Source organism: Diabrotica undecimpunctata, chromosome 10 (assembly GCF_040954645.1).
Source record: "Diabrotica undecimpunctata isolate CICGRU chromosome 10, icDiaUnde3, whole genome shotgun sequence".
Lineage (NCBI taxonomy): Eukaryota > Metazoa > Arthropoda > Insecta > Coleoptera > Chrysomelidae > Diabrotica > Diabrotica undecimpunctata.
This window is the reverse complement of record NC_092812.1, coordinates 27,162,906-27,182,178: the sequence shown is the minus strand read 5'-3', so window position 1 is coordinate 27,182,178 and position 19,273 is coordinate 27,162,906. Positions and strand designations below refer to the sequence as shown.

General features: G+C 33.6%; 1 protein-coding gene across 1 annotated transcript in view; it reads left to right on the top strand.

The window, feature by feature from the left end:
* LOC140451663 (uncharacterized) overlaps nucleotides 1–19,273 on the top strand; it is a 102,559-nt gene that overhangs the window by 23,930 nt on the left and 59,356 nt on the right. The window contains 5 exon segments of the mRNA XM_072545507.1: nucleotides 3,598–3,790; nucleotides 5,970–6,143; nucleotides 8,883–9,121; nucleotides 12,054–12,374; nucleotides 15,582–18,995. Of these exon segments, the coding sequence (XP_072401608.1) occupies nucleotides 3,598–3,790; nucleotides 5,970–6,143; nucleotides 8,883–9,121; nucleotides 12,054–12,374; nucleotides 15,582–18,995 (4,341 nt within the window).

The window sequence follows — 19,273 nt, the reverse complement described above, 5'->3', positions numbered from 1 at the left end:
TTAAAAGAAAATACAAAAAATATATAAAAAAATAAAAAATAGATCACAAAATTTAGATCTCCATTAATAATCTGTTCAATTTCAATATCTAATGGAAATATGATTTTAAGAGAAAAATCTTGGTTTCAATTGGTTATATTATGTCTTTTTTTTAAGATTGTGTTTTTCACCAGCTTTTCAGTGAGCCTATTTGCAAGTGCATGATATAAAAAATTTCAAAGTTATAGATGTTAAAAAACTAAAGTCATAAATAATATTTTTAATAAAGTCTTTTTAATGTATTATATTCAATTTGAAGCCTCAAAAAATCAATTGCGATCTGGTAAATATCTCTAGAGTCACTGCTTGGCCAAGTAGAGTTGTTTAAATAATTGCTCTCTGAGATAAACAAATTAAATAACTATTTGATTCCTCTAGCTGAGATTTAGCACACTTCAATAACTAATTAATTGCTATAATTGCAAGTAGTTATATTACATGTCATTATGCAAAAAAAACAAAGTTACTAATATTTTTATATAATACTGCAAAAATAAGGGTTTTTTGTAATTTCAGTTAATTGTGTATGGATTTTGATTTAAAAACTCACAAAATTAAAGAACTTGTTAGATCTACAAATTTTATTTGAATCATTTTTCTCTATATTGTGTAAGAAACATTTTATAGTTAAAAAATGATATTTTTACTTTTTATGATTGTTGAAAGAAAGAGCAAAATGATAATGATATCTTCACGGAGCTTTTCCCAGCAACTCCACGTATGTCTTTTAAGAATTTTTCACATTTTTTCTTTACTGGCTTGCAGTGTGGGAATATCAAGGAAAACTCGACAGATTATTAGAACATACCAGAACAGTATCACACAGGTATGGGTTCCAGGTCATCGGGGACTTCACAACAAAAAAGCTAATGAACTTGTCAGAAGAGGATCAGTTACTAAATATGGCCAAGAGCTGGCTGTCCACAACCGAAAAAAATGTGGATCTAAATACAACATAACTTTTACTGGGAAATGCACACAGTCAAGTACATGGCAAAACATATATTAGACAAACATAACATATTGAACAGGGCTGAAGTAATGCAGAATACAAGAAGGAATCAGCCAGTTAAGGGACACCGCACATAACAGGGCTGTTTCAGGGAGAGTTAAGGTACAGACTCTGTAGTAGAGGCCCTGAAACAGTCAAACATATCTTTCGTGACTGTGACCCTAGTTCGTAAACTGAAAACTCGTTTTGGGAGACTGCCAAGTAACTCCAAAAACATGGTACCAGGGTTGCAAAATTCCAGAATGGGTATCAAGAATGAATTGAAGAAAACCCAGACAGCACCTGGAAAAAAATTGTCTGATACCTTTCAATATTTCAGTATGCTTAGTTGTTTCACTAATATCAAGGTTACTTTTGTTTTTAAAAGATATACTCATCATCATCAATTAGCCTATATTTGTCCACTACTGAACGTAAGCCTCCCGTACAATTTTCCACATATTTATATATTGAGCTTCTTGCATCCAATTTGTGGCGATGCACTTTCTGGTCCATCTATCATCAATAAATCTGGCAACATGTTCGGCCCAAGCCCATTTAGTAAAACACATTGATGAAAAACCTTTCTTTTTAAACAAGTTGGAATATTATACTTAAAAATGTTCAGCATCCAACAGCAGACATGTGAGACCTATTCTTCTTTTTCAGGTGTCTGATTATCTTGGCCTAAGCAAATCTCATGCCCTAGATATTTGTAAGCTATTACTTGGTCGATGTTATAGCTTTCAATCTGAATTTTATTGCTGACTACAAGGTTGGTCATAAATTTTGTTTTTGAGGTGTTAACTTAATTGTTTAAAGAACCTTTAAACTTTTCTTTTATCAATGACTTAAAGCTATGTGTTCAGTGTTGTAATTTCTGCCATCTTTTTGAATTAATTTTGAGATATGTCTGTTTAACTGTCTAAGTTTTACAAACTTATCTGTGAATTTGTCTTTCAATATTCTTCTTTTGTTTATAAGGACTTTGGTAGCTTGGGTGAGTTTATCCTGCTTGTTTTTTGTTCCCTCATATTTTCTATGAGCATTTTCAATTACAGTGTTTATTCACATGTTTGTCACCTCTATATCTAATTCATTTTCCTTTAGATATTCTAATTTAAGTTCTGAAGTTATGAGATTCTGATACGCTACTCTATCTTCTATCGATTTACATGTATTAGAATGCCTCTTTGTTATAATTGCTTCTCTTTCTCTTCTAATATTGATCAATATTTTTGTTCTAACTAACTGATGGTCCCTAAAAACAGTGAGTTAATTAACATCTTTGGCAATATTTTTTCTGTTTGTGATTATAAAATCAATTTCGTTTTTCGTTATGGTATCTGGACTATCTGGATTATATATTTCTATATAATCTGCAATTCGTAAGCTCTTTGAATGCCTTATAGCAAAGCAACTTTCTTGGTTATGTAAAAGCTTAATACCTCAATCAAAACATGGTTTTCATAGCAAAAAATCCACTGCAACAGACTTTATTTGCTATCAATCTGATATATTATCTCAAATTTAGGACTGTTAACAGGTAGATACAATATACATAGATTTTTCCAATGCATTTGATCATGTAGATCACCAAATACTTTTGGGCAAATTATTAATGTAGGCTTTCATGACAGGTTTGTTGAATGGATTAAAAACTCTACATCTGGTAGAAGGCAAAGAGTCAAGATAGGTTTTCATCTGTCTGATAGTATCTCAGTAACATCTGGAGTTCCTCAAGGAGGTCACACTTCTTTTTAATATCTTCATTAACCATATCACTTCCTGTTTTCCTAAATAGCAAATGTCTAATGTTGGCGGATGACTTGAAATTTTGGAAAGCTATAGATAGCTTAAAAGATAAAGCCTTGTTGCAAGATGACTTAGACAGACTACAAAATTGGTGCAATCAGAACAAACTCCACTTAAATGTAACAACATGTTATTTTATAAGTTTTTCTTGGTAAAATCAATAGAATTGAAACAAGCTCTACTATTAATAATCAGCCACTGAATTATGTTTCTTCTATTCGGGATTTGGGTGTAATTTTTGATGAGAAGCTTACTTTCTGTGACCACATAAACTCATAAATTTCAATAAAGGCATCTAAACTTCTTGGTTTTGTTACTAGGAATTGCAAGTATTTTTCCATTGATTCAACAAGATTAGTGTATTGTTGCTTAGTTTGAACTATTTTGGAATACTCTCCAGTTATTTGGTCACCCTATTTTCAGAACAATATTGATACCATAGAAAGAGTCCACCAGTATTATGCTTACCAAGTCCACACTACTATTGAAAATCATGATTATTCCCATATCAAACAACAATTATCTTTACCCTCACTTAAGAACCGTCGTGTTATGTCAAGAGCTATATTTATATATAAGATCACACATAGATTTTTTGATTGACATATTTATTATTTAGGACATGCCGCAAGAAAACAGTTTCAGATTCTTTATTTTCAATAGTACTGGTAATGTATATATTAGATAGCAACTAATGAATGGTTAAATGTTTTTATTAATTAACAGTGTAGATAATGATTATTTTTTTATAGCAATGTGAGTGCATTTTAAAAAATAAACCAGGAGATTATGGAGCCAAAGTAAAATCCCTTATTGACGTTTGGAAATCTTTCTACGATATAACAAAGAAACCTTATAATATCCAACAAGTACTGGAAATTCTAGATTGGGCTAAACTACATACACTAGAGCTAGTCCTCACTGCAGATTGGAGAACATACGAAGGTAACGAATATTTAATACCTTTTCCATTAATTAGTTTTTATTTTGTTAATGTTAAATCAGTTTATTATTAATTCGTATTGCACCACTTTGTGATAATTAAATAATAACTGAATCAGTGGTATAACCTAATTTATTCAGTAAAAATAGTTTGCGTACTGGCAGAAATTGGGTATTATCATTTTTACTTAAGAAAGTCACAAAGAAATTGGAATAACAAGTCTTTTGAGTGCTTTGCTCTGCAAGAACATTAGCGACCAGTCGCATAATCTTTACTTTGTGCTAAACAGAACCAAATAGTGTCATCTTGGTGCTGACTCCATACCACTGGCTTTTCACAGGATATCTTCAACTTCTAGGACCACATAGTTCCACTGAAACATTGATAAATCCCTAGATGAGTCTTTTTTAATATCTCATACTACACATTGCAACTGCCAAACCCATTTATACAGTTGTGTCAAGTAAAAAACTAACTTAATTGGCCTATGACATAGGCAAAATATTTCAATTTTATTTTTCATGGTATCCAGAACACCTTTCATTGTTCAGACGTTGTAAAACTGTTTGATTCATCACTCAAGTCCACGGTATTCTAAAATTCGTCGGTAAGACCACGTTTCGACAGCCGCAATTCTTTTACACATTGTTTCACTGTTAACAAAATATCTTGCAGTATCAACAATATATGTATACAACAGAATGTTAAATTTTATAGAAGAATACAATTTATTAACTCCAACCCAACACGGCTTTAGATCAAAAAAGTCAACACTCACGGCTGCATACTGCTTGTTTGAGCGTATTTATGATGAATTAGATAGTAGAAACCATGTGGCAGGACTATTTTTTGATATATCACGAGCTTTTGACTGCTTAGACATAACATTTATTCGCAATAAATTATATAACGTTGGTTTTAGAGGGATATTTCTAGAATGGATAATAAATTTCTTAAGTGACAGGAAGATTGTTGTTAAGATGAAAGAATCAAGCTCAGAACTATACACGACAAATAAAGGAGTACCACAGGGATCCGTGCTGGGACCATTATTATTCCTAATTTTTATTAATGACCTACCAGATCACATAAGGGCACTTGTAATATCAATATTTGCTGATGATACCTCGTTAATAGTCTCTGCACGTACACTCGAGGAATTAAAAATGACAATGAAGACTGTTGTTGACTGCTTTATACACTGGTGTAATACCAACAGACTAATATTAAACATTGACAAGACGCAAATTATTTATTTTCATTCATACAACTCATCTAAATATGACTATATCTTAACCATCCATGATAGAAACAATATGTTATCTTCCACTCACTCTACAGTTTTTGGGTGTATTCATTGATTGTAATCTCAAATGGTCAGAGCAAGTGAATTCAGTGAACATGAAATTGAATAAAGCTTTTTATGCTATATCTAGAATTAAAAACACACTACCCATCTCGGCATTTATTAATGTTTATTATAGCCTTGCTTACAGCCACATGTGCTATAATGTAATTTTGTGGGGGAACTCAGTAGATAGTAATAAATTGTTCATTAACCAAAAAAAAATTATCCGTAAAATTTTTAATTTGGATTATCAACAGTCTTGTAAACCAGTTTTTATTAAACATCAAATTTTAACTTTCTACTGCCTATATATCTATAAATGTTAACTTTATGTCAAAGAGGAAATCAATACATTTCCAGTAAATTCAGACAATCACTATTACAATATAAGAAGTGCTGAATCTTTACGAGTTCCTAAACACAGAACATCCAAATTTCAAAATGGCTTCAGATATACCTATGGGACTGACCTTATACAATCATTTGCCAAAAACTGTGAAAGAAATACCACTTATCTCTAAATTTAAAAAAAATGTTAAAGATTGACTCTTAAGAAAAGCATATTACTCTATAAATGAATATCTTGAGGGCAAACTGCAGTAGCTTCATATTTTACTTGTAAAAATGTTATTTTATATATTTTATGTTTTGTCAATTTTTTTTGCACTGTGAATATTGTATTATACACATTAATGTTTTTTATACTAAATTCTGTAGTGACGTATCCTATACATTTATTTTGAATGTCTTAAAGGATCAATAAGGTATGACTATGACTATGACTATCTTCATGCAAAATTACAGATAACATTTAAATTACTTTTTCTTTTTAGATGTTTACAAAGAACAGTTGTTGTCATATATTCACCATTCTGAAAAAAATCTATTTAGAAAGAACCAAGTTCTCGGACAAAGATTAAAACAATTGCTAGATGTAGCCAAAGATCCCTGGGACGATCCTGTGTTAAACAGGCTGATGAAGGAAGACGTCACAATCGGACCACAAGGTAATTAATACAATTATATATCTATAATATACAGGGTGTCTCAATACATTTTTCATAAATTATACAATAGTTTCTTACGATAAAGGTAAGATGGTGTGATCATTTATCTGTATGGAAAAGTTCACTCAAAAAGTTAGTTTGTCTTGTCTGGGGAAAAAATAAACATGCATATTTGTCTAATTTATAAAATTCTTATTAGAGTTTTCAAAAACCGTATACAGGGTGAAATTTTTTCTTTGAACAAAAAAACTAATTTTTTAAAACAGGACCTGATTTTTTTCAGTTTGAATAAATCAAACTGGGAAAAATCAGGTCCGGTTTGATTGTTAAGTTTTGAATCAAAATTTTGTTCAAAAAAATTTAGTTTTGCAAGAAAGGTTACATATTTATATGCATTTTGCTAAAAATAGTCAAATTTAATTTTTTTAATTAAAAATTAAGTAATAAAAAATAAATATGGCATTTTAATTGTCGATTTCATAATCAAATTCTTATTAGTTTTCAAAAACCGTATACAGGGTGAAATTTTTGCTACGAATAAAATGAACTAATTTTTTTAAGCTGAACCTGATTATTTTCTAGTTTGAATAAATCAGTTGATTAGGTGGTAGTAGTGTAATGTGTGACATGAGACGCATCGAACTTGCCGTTCAAAAGTTATGACGAATAGAAATTTCAGTGAAAATTCACAACTCATCCTATATAGTATTAAAGAATGGGGGAAGACACTTTTTAATGATCATTTATTAATCCATACGAGGTAGAAGTATGTAAAATTCCTCATGACTCACCCTGTATATGACTGCAGGAATCGCAAAAAGAAGATGTGAGAAAAAACTATGAAACATATTGATATTAATTATAAAGGGACGCAAGAAGTAGAGCAAATATGGAAAGAAATTTCCAGAGTAATAACAGAAGCAATACAAAAAATATACACACAGAAAAAAAATTGGAAAATTGAAAAATTTGAGAAAAAGAAATTGAGAAAAGTGTAATTATTGTAAACATATCATAATTATTTTAAAATTGTGGAGTTATATTTCACTGTAAAATATATTTTGGATGTTTGGGAAACCTTGTACAATACAATATACCATACTATACTATACTATAAATAAAAGTTGCAAGGATATTTTTATATATAGGTTTATTTTTTTTCTGAAACTGATTTAGATAATTAATAGTACATTATTTTATAATAATAAGTTGTTCAACCTATAAAAATATACAGAATGAGCATTTGTAACAACAAAATCTAATTTAGATATCCTCGAAAATTCAATTTTAATAATTTGATAATTTTATAAAAATATCCTTATCCAACATATTATGCATGTGTACAGGTTTATCAACTTTTCGTAATATCTGTTATTATAAGAGATACAAATATACAGGGTCTTCCATAACACTTTGCCACATCAAGGATGTTTCTTTTTTAGTAAAAAACACCTTGTATCTTATTTTAAATTTAACATCCGTCTCACTTCCTCGTTACAATAATATACAGTTGTTTTATGTTATACAGAGGATTTAAAAAGATATAACCAAACTTCAATAAATATCGTAACAAGTTCCACAACCTGTATAATTGAAAAGGGTTACAAAAGCAACAGCCAGTTGTAGTTATAGTTTTATAATAATATAGTCAAAAATGATAAAAGTGATTAATATTGGTAACATTCTTTAAATTGAAAAACAGTTTTGTTTTCGAAAATTGTTTTCCTTTTATCATCAAGGTTGTATTACACATTGCCGCGTTACTAGGCCAAGTATGTTCATGGAAAACTTGCCGACTCTACAAGGAATGACTTAACGTATAACGAAATGTTATGAAACAAGACACGCATTGTATTCGGTACGTATGCTCCAGTTCTTTAATTCACCTGTCCGGCCGGTAGGACAGTCTTTCTCATTCTCAAAATTTCATGCAAGATGTGACATATGCGGTCTTTTGAGATGTCTATTGTCTCAGCTATCTCGCGCACCCTCAGTCGGTGGTCTGCCAATACGAGATCGTGGATTTTTGCCACATTATCCTCCGTGGTAGTCATTTTCGGGGCACCGAAGCATGGTTTTTTAAAAACCGACGAGCGATTTTGTTGAAACTCAAACCAATTTTTGACGGTTGCCATCCAAGGAGAAGAGTCACCGTACATAATATCGAAGCGCTATTTGATTTCGCTGCGCGATTCCTTTGCAAAACCAAGAATCGAATCACCAACCGATATTACTCTTTTTCCATTCTTCTATAATCCGTGGACACGCCGCTTTCACACGCGGTCAAAACAAAACTACGAGTCCGTTAGGCTGAAATTTTGACACCACCCGTACACGATAGTTTTAGATTTGGAGATGTGGCGCTATCGGGCGGTGAGGCTAACTACTTATCGGACCGCTTACGTATATCATACTATTATCGAAAAGTACTATTTATCACAATTCGGTTTTTAAGAAGTATTAGAAGTATGACTGAAGTTACTAATTTTTTAACTATCCTCATTTGTCTGTCAAAGTAATAATTAGGTATTTAAACATTTACTAATAATTATTGAGTCGCAATGATTGATTTGCCAAAAACTGACAGTTTACTAGGTTCCATATTTGTAACTATTTTTAAAATGTGAAGCTTATAGCTGCCTACTTATAAGTAAATCTCCTATAATAACGGATATTACGGATTTTGTCACAAAAGTTGATCACCCTGTATATATATTATTTGCTAATATTTTTTTTTAGAAATTGCGTTTTTCTGCAAAGAAAGTGCATATTTAATATCTGTGCGCTTAAGTAAATTGTGCGAATATGAATGCAAAGATTTTGCGCTTAGGTTAGTAACATCCTTTATGGAATGCCATAAAAAAGAAAAAACTGAAAATTTTAGTCTTAATGCTACGGAAAATCAGATATGGTTTTTGTTCGATCTTCGGTTAGCCTTGTTGCATCAGGCAAGAGACAACAATAAAGTTGTAAAAATGGTAAGTACAATAAACATTAGTTTGTCATCTGTCATTAGTCATATATCTATAATAACGCCAGAGATTTATATTTGAAATAATACACGAACATTTTGTATGATCTTATAGTCTGTCTCACCTTGACTTTACAGTACACAGAACATAGTGTAATGAAATCATTAGGGGAGTTTTTAGCGCAACGATGCCGATTTTATCCAAAACAATTTGTAATCGAACATTAGGTTAAATAAAACCATTTTAGAAAGGCAATCGGTGTTTTGGCGTCCCGCAGTGATATATATTTTGGGCTGGTTGTATGGCAGATGGACGCACGGAATTGGAATTGGATTTTAGAACCTCATGTGAAATTATGGCGAGGAGCTATGGGTGAAAATTTTGTATTTATGGATGATAACGCCCGCCCACAGAGGACTCAAGCGATTAATGACTATCTTGAGACAGGGTATTCGCCATTTGGAGTAGCCTGCAATATCTCCAGACATGAACCCCATTGAACATGCATGTGTTCTCCAGAACAGTTCATGTTCGGAATCCTCCTAGAACCCATCCTGAAGGCGCTTTTCAAGCGAATATTTCAAATGTGCGCTTTTTAAACATAAATTTAAATGTACAGGGTGATTCACGAACCCTGTATATTTTTATGTTTTTAGAAGCTACTTAACAAACTCATCTCAAAAAAGTATATTATGTAGGGTATAAATTATGAATAATTCTTCTGATTCTTCTGATAATAATATTGTCTTTTCTGCTCATTTGAGGCATGGTGATGGAGGTAACAGTTGGTTGAATTGTTTTGGTATTTTGCAAATTCCAGTGTGTTTGCTAAGTGCTTACTACATTGTTCTTGATACTGGCCTTTAGGTCTTGGTGAAGTTGTATGTTTTCTATATTTTCTAAAGAGCAAGCCAGTTTTGCTGCATGATCAGCGTTCTCATTTCCATTGATACCAACATGGGATGGTATCCAGATGATAGTTACTGAATCACCATTTTTTGGCTGCTGTTGGCAGATACTGTGGATGCACTGTACAATGGGATGTATGGAGTATATATTTCTGATTGAGTCAATGGCGGAGAGAAAATCGGTGCATATTGCTAATGATTTCTCATTAGCAATGGGCGAGTCTAATGCCTTGAATATTCCAGTTCGGCTGTGTGTATACTGCATCTGAAAGCCGATATGATGCTTCTGTTGTATTTGAGGTACTGACGGCACAACCGACGGTCTGTTCTTCTTTGGAGGCATCTGCGTATAGAATTTTGTCATAACGCTGTGCCTGTATTATAAGTTCCTCAAATGCTTGTACCAATAGAGTTCTGGGCGTTTCTTCTTTTTTGTATCGGTTCAATCAAACTGGTAAAGACAGTAGGTAGCTTTTTGGTCCACGGGGGAATTCTGGACGTAGTAAACGGAGTTGTGAGTTTTAGGTCTGTGTCTTTTAGCAAAGTTTTTAAAAGTTGTGAGAGAGAATGTGCTCGAGGGTGACTATTTATTATCTGGGACAAGGTGGGGAGTATTAATCAGTTTAATTACTGGGTTTTTTGGATTAGCAGAAATTCTAGAAAAGTAAGACAGAAGTAAGCGTTGCCGTCTTATAAAAAGTGGAGGTTCTGAAGATTCGATATAAAGACTTTAAGAAGGACTTGATTTAAAGACGCTGAGGCTAATGCGTAAAGAAGTGTTGTGAATTGTATTCAGACTTTTAAGGTGAGTATCGGAAGCAGATATGTAGAGAATGCTTCCGTAATCCAACCTAGAGCGGATCAATATTGATTCTATTTAGACAGTTTGTTTTTGTATTCTGTATCTGATCACTCGATGTAAGTCTTTTATCGAATATTACTTCTAATAATTTGTGTTCATCAACCACTTGAAGAGGAGTGCCATTTAGGTGAAGTCGAGGAGGGTGAGTCTGATGTCTTCTAGAGAAGTTTATGACTTTAGATTTTCCAGATCAAAATTTGACTCCAATGTTAGTGGACCAGTTATGAAGAATGTTAAGAGTGTTTTGGAGTAAAGAGCATGTGCTCCTTATAACTTTACCTTGGCAGTAAAGAACAAGATCATCTGTGTATATTGAGTATTTTATTGGAGGGAGAACAAGAGAGTTTATTCGATTGGGTCTGAATCCCGACTGTGCTGCATCTATAAGATTGTTTTCTTCAAGAAACCAAAGCAAACGTTTAAAATTTATGGTTAGAAGGTGCATATTTATATATAAAAGTCGAGTTTAAGCGATTTTTATAATTTTTTTTAAAAAAGGACAGAAATAATTTTATTTCGTAAGTGATTTCCACCCTTATATATACAGGATGAGTCAAAGCTCCGGTTTTCTTTGGTTACGGCTAAACTGTGGAGTATATAAAAAAAGTTTATAACAAAACTGGTGTGTATCAATGACGTCTATAATTTAAAATTATTTTTTATTATACAGGGTCAGTCAGAACAATGGAATGAAGCAAAGTTGTGTTTTTTAAAATGGAATACACTGTATATTAAAACATTTTTGCATATATTTTTTTAAAAATATGATGAGTGTATAAGGTTTTATAGGTTTACAGTTAATAATTTTTGAAATACATATTTACGCTTTTAATGAGAAAAATGGTAATATTTAAGGGGCGCTGTGGATTAGTACTGTAAAGTCAAAGTCAGACGCACTACAGGAATGTAACTCGTGAATGAGACGTTCTTAATGCTTCCCATACAAACAAGCAATAAACAACAGACAAATTTGAATTATCAGTATTTGGAAGAGGCTGAATTGAAGAGATATTAAGTAGGTTGCACTGTAGAAGCCTTCAAAAAATAATGTCGAATTATATTCCTGAAAACCTAACATTCTAAATTTTACATTTGATCATACTGCCCAAATTTAAATGTAACTTTTAATGGTTATATTTGTTTTTTTTTAATTACTTGATATTTTTAGATACAAGAGTTGTCTTTTGATAACGGACTGAGGCTAGTGCAGAGATTTACGAAAAAACGAGTAAAAATCGCAAAGATTTGGAAGCACAATAAAACTATTGCTCATGTGGCTTGTCAAGTGTATCTTACACGAGCTCTAACACAATGTAATACGAACCAATCAGAAGAATTGAAAGACTTTATTAAATCCTTTCTGGAACAATTAATTATCCATTCAACAGCAGATGAACTGGAAACGGATTTTGGCGAAAATATGGCCAAATTAACATTTCTGGTTGTAAAGGCCCCCTTGCTCTATTGCTTGTGTGAATATCTTCAAAGCGTAAGTAGAAGTTTTATACTATTATTATGTAGATTTTTGTTTTTATTATTTGTTTTGTACGATTAGTTTCAGAAATCTCTTCTTTTTAATTTAGCTCTATCTATTATTTTATTTATTAACTGTATTCAAGTTGCAAGCGACAGTTTAAAAATGACATGTGTCAGATAAGGTGTCTTGTTCAGACCATCAATATATCGATACAGCCCTATGACACTATTAAATATACATGTAGGTATCCTTACTTTAAAGATTTATTATAGAAAGGACAGTTTGTTTGCCTTGTAAATCGTAGAAGGCACAGATTTAGGTAATAATGTGAATTTGGTTTTGAACACTTGGAAATCTTCTGTTTTCTAAGTTTTTGTTTTTATAATTTATTATGTTTGGGCCTTCAAATTCACTGACAGAATATAAAAAAAAACAATTACGGTCTTAACTAATATTTTATTAATTTTGTGGTAGTCTGTCTCCTATATCTCAGATTCTTAATTATAGTGAATGTAGATATTTCAAAAAAGCATTAAAAATATAGATTCCTACAAATTTTAAAACCTTACCATTATTAGAGGTAAAAAACAATGTATTTAACCCTTAATTTGGATTTGTATCTTATAGGCTACGTCATTTTCAAATATTCAAATTGTCTATCATCATTTACTCACTATTGTCTGTTAATTGTGTTGCCTATATGCCTACTAAAATCAGAAAGCTAATAGTATTGCCATAGTGTTTCCTTTGTTTTGAGCGAAATACCAATATGACATAATCAAGGTCCGCAAAAATTTTGGCATTACTTCCATTATCTTCATCTGATCTGGATAATTCGAGCGATGAAGAAAATGAAAGTTGTACTAAACCATATAGAACTAGAAGTTTTGAAACCGATGAAAGTTCTGAAGTCGAAAGTTTACCTTCTGAATTTCAAGAGATTTTTGGTACATTATCAGATACAGATTCAGTATTCGAAACTGAACATTCAAAACCAGAGCTATCAACACATCGATCTGCTTATAGTACGCCTAAATCTATTTGCAGTATACCTAAATATGCTTTGACTCCACTAAAAACACGATCACATCAGATACCTGGACCATCTAAAGAGATTAACGACAATATTAATCAACCTAAAGACAAACTACAAAGTAAACACACGAAACGACAGAATTTGGTTGAATACCACTGGACGAAAGAAGAATTTCAATATCCTGTGATCATTCCCGATAAATTTTTCTGTAGTGGATGAATCAAAGTCACCATTAGAATATTTCAAAATGTTTTTTTCAGACGATCTATTAGAGTTGATTGTCAACAGTACAAACTTTTATTCCGTTCAGCAAACAGGCAAGTCGATAAGCGTTACTAAAGATGAGATAAGTTACTTCACAGCGATACAGATTTTGATGGGTATAGTAGCTATTCTATAGGACACCTTGAAAGAATGGACACTGGAGACCCCCAAAGACATGTATTATATCAAAAGCCAGTAGGAACCAGGAAAAGAGGCAGGCCAAGATCTAGATTCAAAACTCAAGTCGAAGATGACGTGAGGAAGTGGGAAAGCCAGGGCAATGGAGACTAATTCTTGAACAGGCTAAGACTCACACAGGGTTGTAGAGCCGAAGATGATGATGAGTAGCTATGCCATCATACTTGGACTACTGGAGTGTAAACTTCAGATACGATAAAATATAAGAAATAATGCCTCCCAAACAACATCAGAAAATTCGCCGGTATATTCACTTCGCCAATAACGATCATATAAACAACAATCAGTACTACCGAATTCGCCCAGTTTTGGACATAGTAAGAAGAAATTGTTGTATTAGTAAAGAAAAACGCCAGGGTATCGACGAGATGATGGTCTCTTATAGAGGGAAAAAGGCTGGTTCACGACGACAGTACATAAAATCAAAACTAAAAAAATGGGGTTTTAAGACATTTGTTAGAGCCGGTGTCTTAAATTCTCAACGCGGTTCTTCCCGAGAACTCAGTAATTTTCATTTATCTGACCGCGGAAACTTATCCGAATATATATATATATAATATATATATATATATATATATATATATATATATATATATATATATATATATATATATATATATATATGTATATATATCTTCTACACCTGTCCGAACAATTAAAAGGTATGATAAAAGTCAGCTAGCAAAAATTGAAATCCCTTGTCCCTCTCTTCTAAAACACTACAATTCTCACATGGGTGAAGTAGATCTGATGGACATGCTGGCAAGCATTTACAAAATTCCCCTAAAAACTAGTCGCTGGTACCTCCCCCTTTTTTTGCACAAATGCTAGATATTTGTATAAATAACGCCTGGATTTTGTATAGAAGGTATAAAAATATTTTACAACACACGTCCAAAGATTATACTCTCTGATATTTTAGACAGTGCATAGCGGAGGCTCTAACAGCAAAAGGCAGAAAAAATAAGGGAGTGTTTGCCAAGCAAAACGAAGAAATTAAATAAATTGAAAAGTTCGTTCTGCCGAGACCATCAGAGGAAATCATCATCATCCAGCCTCAAGAGTCCACTGCTGAACATAGGCCTCTTCCTCATGTTTCCAACCCTGTCTATCTTGCGCCGCTCTCATCCAGTTTTTATTGAGTCTTCTTAAATCGTCAGTCCATCTTGTAGGTGGTCGACCGACGCTTCTCTTGTCTTCCCTTGGCCTCCATTCCAATAACCTCTTTGTCCATCGCCCATCTGTCATTCTGGCTATGTGTCCTGCCCATCTCCATTTTAGTCTGGCTATCTTCTCGATGATGTCAGTCACTCCGGTTCTTCTCCTGATGTCTTCGTTGGTTATTCTGTCTCACAGAGTTATTCCTAACATAGACCGCTCCATTCTTCTCTGTGTGACTCTCAGTTTGGTAGCTGCTGCTTTTGTTAAGGTAAGTGTTTCTGCTCCGTACGTCAAGACTGGGAGGACGCACTGATCAAATACCTTTCTCTTTAGGCATGTGGGCAGCTCACTTTTAAAAGTTTCTCTCAGTTTTCCAAATGCTGCCCACCCATCAGAGGAAATACGATTTGATAAAGTTGATCATTTTCCTATTTATGATACTAATGGCAAATAATAATCTTGTTAGCTTGTTTTCATAAAATTAAGATTTATATTGTATTACTTTTTGCAAAAAAATGAACAATGTTCACTGAATTGATAATGCTAATTTTTTGTTACAGTTTCAGGTTAAATTGAAAGAAGTGCCTGTGGAAAAATTGAACCCATGTATAATACAGATGTATATAAGAGCACTTACAACTGACATGAATGAATTAGAAAAATACAAAACAGAAAATCATGAGGAGATGATTGCAGAAGCAAGTGGTCGTCTAGCCAAAGGTTACTGTAAATTAGGTAGTTTCCTTACAGCGTATATAAATGTAGAACGAGAATGTGTTCTTACTGCCTTCAGTTTGGAGCCAACAAAGGAACGTTTGACCCATATTGAAGAGCTAGCCAGAAAAAGTGGATATACAGTATATAACATAGAACATAATTGGAAATGTAGGTTGCATCCTCCAGTTTTACCATGTGATGAACTTCTCTGGAGATGTTCTCAGTGTGGCGAATGGGCATGCTGCAAGCAAGAAATAACAGAACCAACTGTACGATTAAATATAAGTTTAGATGAAGCTTTACAAAACTCGATCTTGGGAATATCTGAAGATTTAATTGTGGATTTAGTTGTATGTTTATCTCATCCTAGGTATCAGCTAATGAGCTGGAAACTTCCGTGGCAGGAGCTACACCGCCTTTGTATTATGTACTTGCACGATCCCGAAGCAACAAAGAATTTTGTTACAGAACTGAAATACCTGGAGATTGATTATTCCTTATTTCAAAGAAATATTAAACGCGAGCCTGGTGTATTAGAACAAGAAATGGAGGATCGATATGAGCAGTTTTTAGATCAAAATAAATACCATGAAAGTGATAGTGAAAGTGATAGTGAAGCATCAACACCACGAGTTTCTCATCCACTAAGTGTCGGTAGCAGTGGCCCTGAAAATAATTATTTTAAAAACTATGCCAAATCTGATCCTAACACCCTTAAAAGCCTTAGAAGTTTTAGACTTAATTGTAAAAAAACACGTGAAAAAGAGCCATCTGTAAAAACCAGCGAAGATGTATTAGCTATTTTTCCGGAAGTCAGATCAGTTGAAAACAGTAATCATTCAGAAAACGGGGAGACCACGTTGTCCAAACTAGAAAAAACCAGCGAAGATGTATTAGCTATTTTTCCGGAAGTCAAATCAGTTGAAAACAGTAATCAGTCAGAAAACGGGGAGACCACGTTGTCCAAACTTGAAAAAACCAGCGAAGATGTATTAGCTATTTTTCCGGAAGTCAAATCAGTTGAAAACAGTAATCAGTCAAAAAACGGGAAGACCACGTTGTCCAAACTTGGTGGGCAAACGGAGGTCAGGGAATTCCAAGTAAACCAATCTACAAAGGAATCGGTTCCGAATTCACCCTCATTGAACAAAGTAATAGACACTTCAGTGAATCCAAACCAGTCCACTCATTCACAAATAGTGAGCAAATCAGAAAATTCAGAAAATTTGCAGAGCACACCTCTACATCAGGTGCCATTTATGGAGAAAATACTGTTTGTACAGATTCAGCCACTAAATATTTCACAAATGCAAAAGCAAACTACCAAACACACGGTAAACAATTCAATCCAAACACCCAAATTGGTTCCGAATTCCAATCAACCCTCACTGAAGGTAGTAATAGACTCTACAATGAGTCCGAAACACTCCACCAATTCACAAATAGTGAGCAAACAAGGAAATTTGCAGAGCAGACCTCTACATCAAATGCCATCTATGGAGAAAATCCTGTTTGTAAAGATCGAGCGACTAAACATTTCACAAATGCAGAGGTCACCGTTAAACAGGAGAAACGAGAAATGTGGTACACAGATTGTCTTAAAAAAAAAGGAAGCAAAAACTACAGAAGCTATTGTCATCCTAGAGAAACAATTGGAGGTAGCGGAAAAGGAAAGCTCACAGTCGAAAAGAATGAAAAACGAGAAATCAACAACACACTCCCTTGTTTCTCCAAAGAGAGAGACAATAACGATAGGGAAACGTCGAGTCTCAGTCTACAATCCCATTCAGAAAATAAATTCTTCGACGACAGTTCGGAAAGAACTATTACCTTGCACCAATCAGAAGCCTTTAACACCACTGCAGAATGTGGATCACCAGGAGGGAAACTTAGCGAATATACAACAAGAACGATCCGCGATCCCTACCCACATCTCGAATACAAACCCTTCCCAGGTTCACCATTCACAGGCCATGGACACACTCCTACAAAAGCCAACAAGCAAAGTTCTATCTTCGGGTATCAACGATTCTTATCACCACGTGTTCGAGAATCGCCTACAGAACAGATATATGGACCAATCATGCTTTTTAGATCAAACGAACCGCAAAAACCCGATGAACGTTTTATTGCCCAAAAACTCATGGAACTCGCAGAGAGCACAAGATTCTTCCGCCCTTCACATTTCCGACAAGATAGCAAGTGCCAAAACCAACCTAATCACCCAGGAGACTTGTAAAGAAAATCTAGAAAAACCCCAGAAATCTCCGGAACCAACTAAGGAAGAACTTATAAGGAGAATGTCAGTGGAAGTAGTTCCAACATTTCGAACTTATTCAAATAAATACAAAAGGGTCAAAACATATTCAATCGATTTGACAAAGGAACCGTTTTTACCAATAACTACAATTCCAGTGATGGATTTGACAACCGAAGAGGAAACCACAGTAACATCTAAGTCTTGGCAGAAACCGGATTCAAAAGCAACAATAACATCAGGTTCTCAGATACCAAATTATTCCATCTTAGATATATTAAACCAAAATATTCACAACAATAATAGTGACACAAATATACATTCACGTCCTTGGAGGTTTGACTTAGATCCTACACCAATTATCGACGAACAAACTGTTGCTGCAAACAGTCCTAAAAGGACTAATAGTTCTGAAACGACTGCACCACCAAGCATTCCGAGAAGTATGTCTTCAAGTCCTATCCAAAGAAAAAGAAAAACAAAGAAAAATTCACCCAACAATAAAATCCAAAGTAATCAAATAAAGTCTGATGTAACTGAGAAAAGACAAGGACTTGCGAATAAGTCATATGTACAGTCAGTTTTATCAAAAATTCCAGGATTAAACGACTATCAAATGATACAGCCTTCAGATGTTGACCAAATAATTAATGTCGTTCAAATTTCTGGGGGAAGATCAGCACAAAGTGTATCAATTCCGAATTCTCAAACAAGTACGCAAGTTACTCCACACATACAGAGGATTGGTCAGCCACGGATTAGCGATCAGAAATACGAATCTACTGTAACAACCAACACATCTTCATCTACAACAAGATCCTCTCCCCTCATCAACATTTTGTCACAACAAATAATTCGCCCTGCAAATACCCCTAGTAACACTGGTCGTCGGCAACCACCAGTAATTAATATTCTGTCACAGCAGATAATACGACCTCCTGATACAGTAGCAACCAGAGCAACAGCCAATACTACAAATAGTTGTTCGACGACGGAGGCCATTGAGGTAAGGTTATATTTCATTTTGCATGCTATTAACATGGCTACTAACTGGTTTTGGTATGTGCTGAATAGAGAATTTAAATTTTTGACACATGGGTATACGGGGTAGTCCGTTTTTATATTTCATGCAACAATATGCCATTTTAGATTAATATAATTGTTTATAATTGAAGTAGTAATGTGAATTCTTTCACAAAGTATTTACTTTTGGTTGTTTGTGTTCACATCTATACTATTTTCTCTTCATATCATATTTTTATGGAGTCAGTTTAACAC